General features: G+C 36.1%; 1 protein-coding gene across 3 annotated transcripts; it reads right to left on the bottom strand.

The window, feature by feature from the left end:
- Positions 1–2,582: 2,582 nt before the first annotated feature.
- On the bottom strand, positions 2,583–10,401 carry eve1 (even-skipped-like1). 3 transcript variants are annotated; one of them, XM_077213820.1, is made up of 4 exons: positions 10,385–10,401; positions 4,092–4,589; positions 3,626–3,864; positions 2,583–3,294 (listed from the first exon to the last, which is right to left on the bottom strand). In XM_077213820.1, the coding sequence occupies exons 2-4, from the start codon at positions 4,093–4,095 to the stop codon at positions 2,866–2,868; spliced, it is 672 nt and encodes a 223-aa protein (XP_077069935.1). In that variant the 5' UTR covers positions 4,096–4,589; positions 10,385–10,401; the 3' UTR covers positions 2,583–2,865. The 3 variants fall into 3 exon arrangements, with proteins under 3 accessions (XP_077069935.1, XP_077069934.1, XP_077069936.1); XM_077213819.1 differs by lacking the exon at positions 10,385–10,401 and having other exon boundaries at positions 4,092–4,629; XM_077213821.1 differs by lacking the exon at positions 10,385–10,401 and having other exon boundaries at positions 3,626–3,861; positions 4,092–4,629.
- Positions 10,402–12,736: the final 2,335 nt, after the last annotated feature.

The following is a 12,736-nucleotide window of genomic DNA, read 5'->3' as shown; positions in this document are numbered from 1 at the left end:
ACATGAAACTGCTCTTTTAAATCTGTCAATAATATTGCATTAATTTGGGTATGTTTACATGACACCAAAACGGAAAACTTTTTATGCATTTTGGTCATTCATTTACACGACAGTGGCGTTTTGAGGGCCTGAAAATGCAAGCTTTTTAAAACGATGCCTTTCTCCGTGTAAAGAACAAAAACGTGACTTTGTGAAACGGTGATATCATGCGCACTTGTATTACGTGTTCACGGGGTGTTTCTTATTATTATCAATGTTGAATACTTGACTTACTTTTTATGCAAACTGATACTTTTTTCTAACCAGGATTCTTTGATGAATAGAAAGTTCAACCAAACATAATTTATTTGAAATAGAAATAATCCTGTGAAACTGCTGCAAATGCAACTTCTTCTGTATCTTCTGAACTACCCAATATTAAAAATTGAACAGAAACTTATTGATCTGCGTATGATGCATTTTGAAGCAACTTCCTTTAAACTATGTTAAGATGTTTTAAAAAATGTGGATGTGTGGCTGCATTGATTAAATAAACAAAGTTCTTTAAAATATTTCAAATAGGAAATAAGAAGAGGCATGTTTTTAACTAATATATTTATATACTGAGGCTGGATGAGGAAGGTTTATGGAGAACTTGCAGTCATGTCAACCCACCTCTGACTCCCTCAAGGCCGAGGCAGTATTAGGAGCAGGAAGTTGTAAAAGTCACAAGGTAGTGCTCTCCAGACAAAAGAGGATCCACTACTGTGTGCTCAATCGGTGTTCCCACAGTCACCAGAGCAGAATCTCTTTACAGTCTGTCCCCATTTACCACATCACTCGCAATTCACAGGAGCAGTTTTTTTTTTCTTCACTGTCATTTCCCTTCTATTGCCAAGGCTTTACTGCAGACGTCACCCATTGAGTTATTGTCAGACTCAGACAAGGGTACTGCTGATGTCTCTAATGATCTAAGCATCCAAAGTGATGGTTTTTACACCTCTAAACATGCATGGATGTGACAATGTGACAATGACATGCATCCATATGTAGGTTAATTATTATTGTTTTACAAACAACGTTTTTAAATGCATTCTATCTAAAGTAATGCTATGACATTCCTTACAAATACCAAAAAAATACTTCATCCATATGAAGCAGCAACCCTGAAGTTTTTACATCACATTAATTGTTTTGGTATATAGCTACAAATTAATTTGAATGTAGGGCATTCAGCTCATGTTCTTGTATGACACAAGCCAGACGCTGGTTTATTTACGCTGAGACACAGATTGAGAAGCCTTTCAACTAGAGTTCACCTGTAGCAGGTGGAGGTAAAATAAGCCCACACACCTGGATATGGATATGTTCACCTTCGAACTGCTTAATTCTTAATTTCAAGTAGAGTGTGTTGAAAGCTGGGGTGTTTGGTTGTGTGTATGTGTTTTTTCTTAAAAGTCATGACCGGTGCCATAATTTAATAGACAATGGTAGCAGTGAATTAAACAATGAATTAACATACACTACCGTTCAAAGCTTTGGTGTTCGTGGGATTTCTGCTTGCCGAGGCTTATTTATTTGATCAAAAATAGAGACAGTAATATTATTAAATATTATGACAGTTTAAAATAACTGTTTTCTATTTTTATATATTTTAAAATGTAATTTATTCCTGTGATCAAATCTGAATTTTCAGCATCATTACTACTCAGTCAGTGCCATATGATCCTTCAGAAATCATTCTAATATGATGATTTGCTGCTCAAGAAACATTTCTTGTTATTATAAATGTTGTAAAAGGTTGTGCTGCTTAACGTTTTTTTGTGGAAATGTGATTTGGGTGAATAGGAAGTTCATAAGAAAAACATTTTTTATATAAATCTTATATATATTTACTGCCACTTTTGATCAATTAAATGCTTCCTTGCTGAGTAAAAGTATTTTCTTTCAAAAAAGAATTCTTACTGATGCCAAACTTTTGAACTGTATATGTGTATATATGTATACAATTATGTGTATTCATAAATTCAAGACAGTCAGTGTGGCAAGTCCATTTTTCTGCCAATGCATTAATTTATGCATTAATTCAGGTGTTTTACTTGCAGACATTATATATTAGAGCAAGATCTTTGAGGCTCTGGAGTCTCAGACACCCCTGTCCACCTGTTGATGTTTTGTCTGGTTACAGGCTGTTTGATTTTAGATTTTCAAGATCATAATTCAGCAGGTTGTGTCTAGCAAGGAGTATAATGACAGGAACTTCGTGTCTGTAAGTTGATAAGTAGTCTTTAAGATTATAGTGCTGTTTGGTCAACAGGTTGGTGTTAAACAATGACAAAATTGTTGGTGTGAATTCAGGTATATGAATTCTTGAGGATGTTAATGAGTAGAGCATTAACTGTTTTCTGTCCTTGCATAGTCCCATTATTATTGTTAATTATTATGTTTTTATTAAGAAAAAGGCAGCAATACATTAAGTAAAAGGTTTCCATAAATATTTTTAATAGTCAATTTTGTCATATATATTTTTGGAAAGCATTTATGTACACGGTGTTCAGGTGCAGAAATGTCAAGATGAAAAATGTTGAACAAACAAAAAAAGATCAGGTATTTTAAGAAAGTAAACCAAACTGTTATCTATATTACAGTATGATAAACAACAAAATATTTCTTCAAGAGTGACATTATCTAGATTTTGAATAACTGTACAGATGTATAAATAAAAAAACAGCCTTAGAAATTTCATTGTATGGGCAAACAAATCTTCATAATTTATTCTTTTGTATCCCGCTGTAGAAAATGTCATGTAGGTTTAGTAAACAATGATGAAATTTTCATTTTTGGGTGATCTATTCGTTTTATCATTGTAAATGCACCTCTATCCCATTATCCTGAAGCACTGCCGAAGGTTTTGGGTTGCGTGCCTGTCCTAGCTCCCCCTCTAGGTTTAAGCAGGTGGTCCGGTCTCCAGTGCAGGCAATGGGGACAGTGGCATCCCGCGGGATGGTGCATTGTCTGGACAGGGGAATAGAGAGCAGGCTGTGGAAGTCCACCTAGCCATGGGTAGGTCGAAGGAGGGAGGTGAAAAGTGTCCACTGGCCTTGTGGTGGCGCTGTAGGGGTTTGAAAAACCAGGGAGGCTACCCATGCCGAGATGAGAGTATAGATGAAGGGGTAAGCGGGGCAGCAGTGGGTAGGGGAGTCCAGCAGCCGCCTGACTCACCATGAAGGCACACAGGTTTGGGTCCAGTGGGTTAGGCCAGTGCAAACTGTGACGCTGCCTCTTGTCCTTCATCCTCCTGTTCTGGAACCAGACCTATAAAGAAATAGAGTGATAAAGGATCTTGATGAAGGACACAGCATGTTGTTGGGATTAGGTAATGGTAAATGTAACCAAATTTTCAGTTTCAGCAGGGAGATCCGGTTTATGGCTTCTTGGCTTGTCTGTAACCCCCAGTCTCACAAAACACAAACAATCCTCTCTTAAACTCAAAATTAAAAATTCTACTTCAGTAGACTTTCATAGACTGCAGAAGTTAGCCTCAAATCTATTCTTAAATTAACACTTTTTAATAGCAAACTCTTTAAATGCTGTCTGTTGGGCCAGAGGTTGAGTGTGGCATGAAAAGTTCTGCGCAGTGAATTACCTTTATTGTAGTCTCGGGCAAGTTAAGCGCTGCCGCCAGTTCGCATCGTCTGGGTCGAGACACGTAACTTTCTTTGCAGTATTCTTGCTCAAGACGGGTCAGCTGCTCCCTCGTGAAAGCAGTCCGGTGCCGCCGACTCTGGTCTATCCCATTCAGTGCTGAAATACGAGGGCACTCTTCCTCTCCTTGATCACTGTCAGCATGAACAGTAGACACTGGCGACTCCCTGCCCTCTGCTACTGAAAATGTACTTCACATTATGCATTCGTTTACTTTGCGAACATCACATTTACAATGAGAAAGAAGGGAGCTTCCGTAAAGCCCCAAAGTTAATTTCCTAAATGAATTCGCTACACAGATGTTGATTTTGTAGTTACAGCAGGCATACTTGAACGACATGAAAAAAATGTGTAGGCTACGGTCCTCTCAGCTTGCTGTTGAAATGTGGATGTTGTTGGCTACTTACGCATTTTATCGTTTATATCACGTCCGCAATCCAGATATTCCCCAAATTGATTTTCACACACTTCTCATAGTCCTCAAAACAGTCCCAGACCAGGCCCTACCCCCCAAAAAAGGAATTTTCTCTCGTCACTTGTCTTCCGAGCCAAGTTCGTTTATGAAGGAAAAGATGAGTTGTTTTTGTAGTCGCTGTCCACCCCCCCCCCCCTCCTCCCTCACCTCTGCACCTTTCAGGTCGTCCCATCTTCTACTAATGAGAGACGCGCTCTATCCGCTGAGGCGCCGCCGGGGCGCGCGGACAGAGGGAGGTGTTAAATTGTCTTTGGTCTCCGACCGGCCTTTGTACTTTTTTGTTATGGAGAATTAAGATCGACCTCCCTTTGCATACTGTCACAGTGGCTTCCCCGTTGAGATAGGCCAACCCTGATTGTTCCTTGGTGTTTGATGTTTGTATTTTTGGAAGTCAATCATTAGAATCCTTATGTCCCCAAATTGCAGAGGTCTACAGTTTATGAAAGAGATGAAAGCGTGTCAGTGCCGTATAAGTAGGCCTATGTGAGGAAAATTTATTTATTTTTAAAAAGACAATTAATTGGAAAATTGTCAGAGAATTTGAACTAACTGATTTTATAATAAAAAAAAATCAACGTTGCCAGACAGAATATGCTGGCGTTGCTTTATAATAAGCAATATAAGCGTCGCATGTCAACCTTATTTTACGATGAAGTAGCGCCTGCTTTATGCTCAAAGGGATAGTTCACCCAGAAATTAAAGTTCTTTCATCATTTAGTCGTCCTCATGTCGTTCCCAATTTAAATGCATTTCTGTCTGTAAAAAATATCAGTGAAGTCCATGTTGTTTTGGAACTACTATCAGTGTAGACACAGAGTTGAAATATTCTTCACAATTTATTAATTTGTGTTCCGGAGAAGAGAGACATTCACACAGGTTTGGAACAACATGAGGATGAGTAGCCTAAATGATCACAACATTTTCATATATGGGTGAATCTTTGCTTTAAGTGCATCGTTATAGGAGCTGTCAGGCTCAAAGGTGCTGAACGAAGGAACGGTATAGTGCGATTGAATATAGGAAGTTAGCCTGATGAATAATTTTAACTTTAGTGTCTTAATTAATTATTGTGATTTTAAGACCATTTTAAAGACACAGCAATGATACAGTGATGCGTACAGATAAAATATCACGTGACTGCACGCGATGTGGATCATTAAGGGCTTCTGCAGTTACCATGTGGTTGAGCTTATTGAGCCCGATCTCATAAAAGTGCGTATCTATACAACGAATGTTATTTCTCGTGGCATTTATACGCCAAAAAGAGTTTTTGCGTGCATATGCTACGCAGTTTTCGCGTGCACATGATACGCACTTTATGGTGTGTAATACGCACGCACTCCCCACCCTAATCCTACCCAAGTGGTTTTTAGTGGATAGCATACACACGCTAAAACCATTTTTGGCGTATAATTGGCACGAGAAATAACATTCGTGGTATAGATAAGCACTTTCATGAGATTGTGTTGGCTTGTTTGGACACTAAACTTAAGTAAAGGTCTTATGTCACTCCGATCTAATGTTTTAACATTTATGTATCCATTTGTCTAATTTTACAGTTTGTAGGCTATTTATTGTGAGTTATAGTACAAAAGTTTATTTTCATAAAGTTATAGGCTACCGTATTGTCTGCCATTTAGCATTCAGCTTGCGTTCCTGTTTTAGATTATGCAGTTTTGGATTCTGAATAGAATAATGTCCGTAATTAACATTAGTAGGCTACTTGAGGCTTTCACGTTTTGTTTTACATTGCGTATTGATTTAGCAACAGAAAGAGCTGCCCTCTGTTCTTTCCATCTCACGACTGTGGCATATCCAGTGCTCGAAGTGGGCCGGTATACGCACCAGTACCGGCACTATATTTTAAACTGTAGACAATACTCCCACTCACTTTTTTTGCGTAGGCTACCGGCATTTATAACGCATTGCCCGCGTACTCTGACCGCCCCGCCCCGCCCCGGAACGCGATTTCAACCTAGGTGGACAACAACAATTTCATCCCTCTGGTTTAGGCAACTGGCACTCAAACCCCCCCCCCCCCCCCCCCCACACACACACACACTTCGAGTACTGCATTTCCCACATGTAGCATATGCTCCCATCTGTGGCGCTTCAGATTAGCCTGATATCAAACTGACCAATAGTTATATTGTTATGTCAGTGCTTTGATTACTTGTCATTTAAGGGAAAGGCTCTACTGAGGCTGTAGTATCTGGAGGCTGGTGCAGATATCGCGTAAGGGTGACCGAAATTGGGCTTCAGACAAAAATGTGTGTTGTCTGTACTTTAGGCTACTCAGTTTAGCTGTAATGAAACGACACTGTCTGCATTGATAATTGTTGATACACAATGATCTAGATATGCACTGTTTGTGTGCGTGTCCGTTATGGTCTTTGGCACAAAATTGTATGTATCTATACGCTACATAATGTCAGCAGATACTGCAGTTTTTCCCAAACTATTTTCCCTAGTAATAGGCTACTTAAAAAAAGAAAATACAGCCATATTTTGTGTTTTTTTCTATATTATTATTGTACTTTTATATTAGTGCTCTTTATTCTGACATGTATTTGTATAAACTAGCCTACTTTTATTTTATAAAACTGCATTTAACAGGCATATTTAGGTTGCTGCATTAATAAGTTAATGTTCAATATTATGGCTAGCTATTCGAAACAGTGAAATGTTCAAGTAGCTTCACTGCAATTATTTGTTTTATCATAAAGGGCAAAAAAAAACATTATTATTATGTTAATAAAAAAAAAACTAAAGATATTTAAATTCACTCCTCTTCGTCTTCCTTCAGAAGTTTAAATCTGTTCCCCATGCGCAATGTAACCACACAATATTATAAAGCTGTATTTTACTGGGGCAGATCAGGTGCACCTGAACAAACTGTTAAGGGGGATTCTATTAGTGTTGAACACAAACTTGGTTGCGCACATTTTTATATGTATTGCTCTGATGCAGGACTCTTTTTTTTTCAAAAATGCATAATATACTTTGATCGTGACGTTCTTGAAAATGGTTTTATGTTTAAAATGTCACATAGGTATGGGTATTTTTAGTAAAGACTTCTCATATTTCTCATTTTTAAACAGGACTACTCATCACCCCTCCTTAACAGCTTCTAGTGCTATCAATAAGTCTCATTTGTATAATTAATGCATATAGTGATCCACAAGGCTTTACGTTTACGTGGAAATTGGGATTATAAGGTACCGAAAAGTTGTTCTGCAGATATAGTTTCCTGCTCCAACACACCTGTCTTTTATGTTCAAGTAAAGGTACTGATGTGCTGTTTCAAGTGTGTCTGATAATTACTGAAATTTAAACTGTACAAAGAGCAGGATTGTAATCTATGCTAAGATTGCTTCATACTTGTTTCAGAAAAAATTACCAATGACTGTGTTGTTAACAACAACAACAACAACAACAACAACAACAACAACAACAACAACAACAACAACAACAACAACAACAACAACAACAACAACAACAACAACAACAATAACAACTATTATTATATGAGTAAATGGTAGCCTATCTGATTTATTAAATTGATAAGTTAGTTAAAATTATATTTACAATTTACAATTGCTTCTTGGTTGGCCTACCTTTTGTCCATTGAACTCATCAGAAACGAGACATTTACTTGGTTAATGAAATCTAGTTTGGGAAAAAAATATTATCCTCCTACATTATCCTCTACAAAACTTCAGTTTTCAGGTTTGTTTTTTTGTTTGTGTTGTACTGCAAATATCAGCCCTAATATGTGCTGCACTTAAAATAATTCTAAAATTAAGGATTAGAAGTAGATAGCAACCATTAGGGCAATACCCACAAAAGGACATCTTATCCAAGGGTTTGTGAATATGAATCTTTTAGAAGTTGTGACAAGTGACAATCAGTTGTATCCCTAAAGGTGATTTCTTTAGCTGATTAGATCCAGATTACACATTTATCCTAATGTAGGCTAGTTCAGTTGTGCTATTTCATATCATGTCAATCCATAATGATTAGACGGCATTCTTAACTAGCATCTATTTCGTGCATATAAAGAGCATGTTTGAGAAATGTGCATCCTACACTCTCAGATTGCCATTAAGATCAGTTATTATCAGAGATCTGCAGTTTGGAGGTATGTGATTTTATGATGTTTTAATGTATTAAGGCATTTTGAATGCCATGCAAGTGCAGTCATATTTCCCCTAAAATGTACATTATAGTAAAATGCATTCTGCACAGATGTCAATGACCTTTAAGGCTTACGATTCAGATAATTTGGCACAAAATTATACATTTTTCTTAGCAATATACTTATTTTTTCCATAGAATATACCATCCTTTTTTATTACACTAAAAACTTATACAGAGATTGTGTTACGTGGTGCTAAAGACAGAAATACTATCCATTTTATTTATTTGTAAAGTAGTTTTTTTCCACAGATACCACTATTCTTATAGAGTTATAGGGACATTACATCATTACATGATAACCTGGTGTTCTGAAATTCACATAGGCCTATATTTGTGTCAAAAACTTATTGACTGGCATAAAATTATTCTAATTTAATTAGATGATACATTGTCCTTACATTATCACTAGTCTTTCAATATTTCCTTGTCTCCTATAATCACGCTGTCACAAACTGCATGCATTTATCTTTTAGATCTGATTTCACCCCTTCTGGATTCTGAGTAGGTGAATATATTAACTGGTCATCTGTATACATTATTGCCCTTTGGGATAGAGTTGCATAGTACCTAGTACTTTTTTACAACTGAAAAAGGGAATGAATAGCAGCAATGACATATTGACAACTGCTTTGTAAATCAATGTTTCAAAATATAAGGTTTTGGGGGTTTAAACATTTGCTATTGATTTTTCCCTGTAGATTTTTGCGCACCCTCACGCGGAAAGACACCGGCGCCCCTGAAGATTGAAGGAAATAAATTTATTTATTTCCGCAATTTCCAATGATTTTGAACACTTTGAGTCCAACACAAATTTCATTCGTATTTCAAAAGTGTCGTTCATTCATTTAATTCATTCATTCAAGATTGAAGGATGCGGCGGTCAGAGTAGAAATATATGATTTAACTGGATGAAATTCTTGGGAGCTTTTTTTTTAAAACATTGTTTTTTAATGTGGGTCTTTTAGCCCTTACTGGTGTTGCCAAAATAACAAAATTAATAGGCGAAAATAAATTATATGGTTTCACGACACAATTTCCAGTTTTATTTTCATCACAGGATTTGATTTAGCTACTTAGATATTGTTATGTAGCTACATTTGACCTTTTAAACGTATTTATAACGATATGTCGGAAACTGGATTTTCAGACTAATAGAAACTATAATTGTAAAAATGATTAAAATGCTATGTGACTTTTTATTATTACTATTATGAATAGAGGCGTTATTAGCCTATACATAGAGTTGTGAAGAACAGTAGGCTAATAGCACACCAACACCCGCATCCTCACTGCAGAGAACAACGCCATTACATGGATACAGAGTGACTTTTCTTAGATCTGGTTTGAGTGGTCAAAGCATTGTTGTGACTGCCTTTAAAAAAATATGCAATATGCCATGCAACGGAACAGGTTACCTAGGCAGATTTGAACCTGCCATTAGAGGAATATGCTAAGTGGGAGAAGCTAATTTACACATGTTCCCTCAGTCACTCACTCACTTATTTATTTATTTATTTATTTACACTACTGGAGTGTTTCATGTGACATGATTACATTTATTTAGGCTACTTTAACTGAGTAAAATCTTAGATATTGTGTACCTTGGTAATAATCACAAGTCATTCATATTGAAAATTTTATTAATATTTTATGTCTTTGTCTCTGTCTCTGAAGAACTGTCAGAGTAAAATGCGCATTGTTTTTATGCTTGGATATTTGTAACATGTCGATAAGGTTGCGTGATACTAACTTTTTGCTTATAAGTGCTTTGGTAAAACCAGCCAGTAATGTTTATATTAAAGTCCTATGAGTGAGATTACAATTCTCACTTTTAAATGTTCAGAATTCTATATCACAATAATGGGTACAGCTGGGCAAAATTACATTTTATTAAAGACCCTTTCCTGAAGTAACAATCAGAATTCCTCTCCGTGTGCTTCCTGTAGCTGTTTATTTTATTATTATTTTATTTTTTACTAAGGATTAGTTCACATAAAAATGAAAATTCTTTCATCATTTACTCACCCTCATGTCGTTTCAAACTTAAATCGCCTTTCTCTTTTTCCTGTTGATCACACTAGGAGATATGTGGGTGAAAAAAGTCTTTGTCCATTCATTGCAAGTCAATGGAGTCCAATGTCGTTTGGACCCCAACTTTATTCAAAATATGTTCTTTTGTATTCTACAGAAGTCATAGAGGTTTGGAACGACACGAGGACAAGCAAAATAGTGAAAGGTTAAAATGTTCGGTGAACTTTATATTCGAGAGAACATAACAGTGCTGAGAGTAGCCTATAAGTGATAACCATAATGTCTACATATCTTAGCCGGTTGACTCACAAAGTATACAGAAAGGGAAATTGCACATTGCACACTTTACTTTTCATAGATCATGTTGTTGCTCACGCTTTATTGAAACATGATTGCTTCGTGTTCAAAAAGTATGCAGAAAAACGTTCAAAAGTTTTGTAATAGGATTTCAATTACAATTTTTTTTAATAGTTTTCCACTTCACTGAAAGGACGCCAACCACAGCATACTCTCGTGCATAAACAAAATTAATGATATTGTAATTATTGATTTAAACCATTTATTGTAGTTTGAAATGCATCAAAACGGCAATTAAGAGAAATTAACTTGCACTTTTTATATCATTTCTTTGAAAATTTCCACCGAAATGGTATTAATAACTTTGGAATTGTGTAATTGTGCAATATTGCAGTTCTCGTCCAACACGTCGCATTAACGCATTTAGGCGTCGTCTTCAGTGTAAATGTAAAATGTTTGGTAAAGAAAGTCAAAACACCTCATTAGGCTACCTTTGCTTTTATGTTTAAAATAAATTTTGTTTTTGATTTTATGAACTCTTACATCGATTCACGTGAAACTTACAACGCAAAACGTTGCCTATAGGCCAAACTTTTAAATTCGCTTTCGCGTGGTATAACTTCACTTTAGCTATCTGTCAATTGAACTTTACTGCTTCCATTACGTTTACAAATGGTTTTAAATATTGTATCAATAAGATTTTATTATAAAACTTACCCTGCGCCAGTTTTCTGAAGATGTAAGTTAATTCGTGCTGGACAGACTGTAGTTTCTTGTAAGACCCCTTGCATGTGGGCAGGGCTTTTTACAATTAAACCATTAAGGCATTTCCTGTGTACAGTAGCAGCCTCGCACAAGCACAACATGTGCTTTGAGGCTTCTTATAGTCCTGACTACAAAAATCGTATGCTTGAACCCAGAGTAACAGCTGTTTAGTGGTAATGGAAATTCATAGGTGATTCATAATGTTTAAACAACATGAAAAGCACAGTGAATCCTGTTCGTCTTATTTTGGATAGATCTATTGAATTTCAAGTTATTTACATTACACTCTGAATATGATGGTTTGAGTCATTTCTTTGAAATCTGAGCAATTTTGTTTGCCTGTATGCTTTTTTATTATTCTTGCTGGATTCAGAGACCTTGAACTTGGATCGTTTGCCTAAGGAGGGACTGCTTCTATCATTGCCTCCTAAACAGGCCCTTCAGGGAGGGCTCATCCCTTTAAACTTGGCCTTGACCTTGAGGGCCTTGCCTGACCTTTATGTAAAGACAGCAGTCTGGGGAGGTGTGTGTGTGGGAAGGAGGATTAAAAGGGAAGCATCTTGTTGTTCCCTGAATTTTCCACACACAATGAAATGTGCATTACGCTTTAAGCCTCTAAAAATATTTAAAAATATCAGCACATATAAATACATATAATCTAAGGGTATTTCTGAGAGGGGGAAGTAAAAACAAACATACAAACAACAACACATAATTGCTGGAGAATTTACATATTAAAAATACATTAATATGTAACAGTAAAATATGTTTAATTTTAAAATTTTCATTAAACATTCATTTGTCAGTCATGTTTCTTTATTTTTTCGTTTAGAGGCATTTTCTTATAGTATTAATACTTTTACATTTTGCTTACAGGCGAATCTCACTCGAGTTTGGATCAAATTGTGTTTTCGATTGTTTTATCTTCTTCACCTGATCTCAGTTTCCAGAGGCAAAATGCTTATAGTGTCTTGTTTGAAAAAAAAAAATGGGTTCACGATTTTAGTAATTTTCATTTTAAAAAAATTAAGGGGTAACGAGTCAATGATAGAATGTGAAATAAAAAATAGGCGCACAACTCGTTTATCTAAAAACCTTTAAACACCTTGCAAACTCTGTAATAATAATTTACACATTTTGTGATTTGTGCAGCTGCAGTTCTCATTCTATATTAGCGATAGAGACTTTTGAATAACAACCGAGGGAACCGTTTTGAAAGTATATATTTTGCTTCAATCTTAAGCGGATTGTGTCTAGTATTTCATAAAATGTTTCGAGGCGTTG

This window comes from Siphateles boraxobius, unplaced genomic scaffold (assembly GCF_051911475.1).
Source record: "Siphateles boraxobius isolate OS27281-9 unplaced genomic scaffold, OSU_SipBor_1 66, whole genome shotgun sequence".
NCBI lineage: Eukaryota > Metazoa > Chordata > Actinopteri > Cypriniformes > Leuciscidae > Siphateles > Siphateles boraxobius.
Note: the sequence above shows the minus strand (reverse complement) of the source record. Positions and strands in the feature narration are given on the sequence as shown.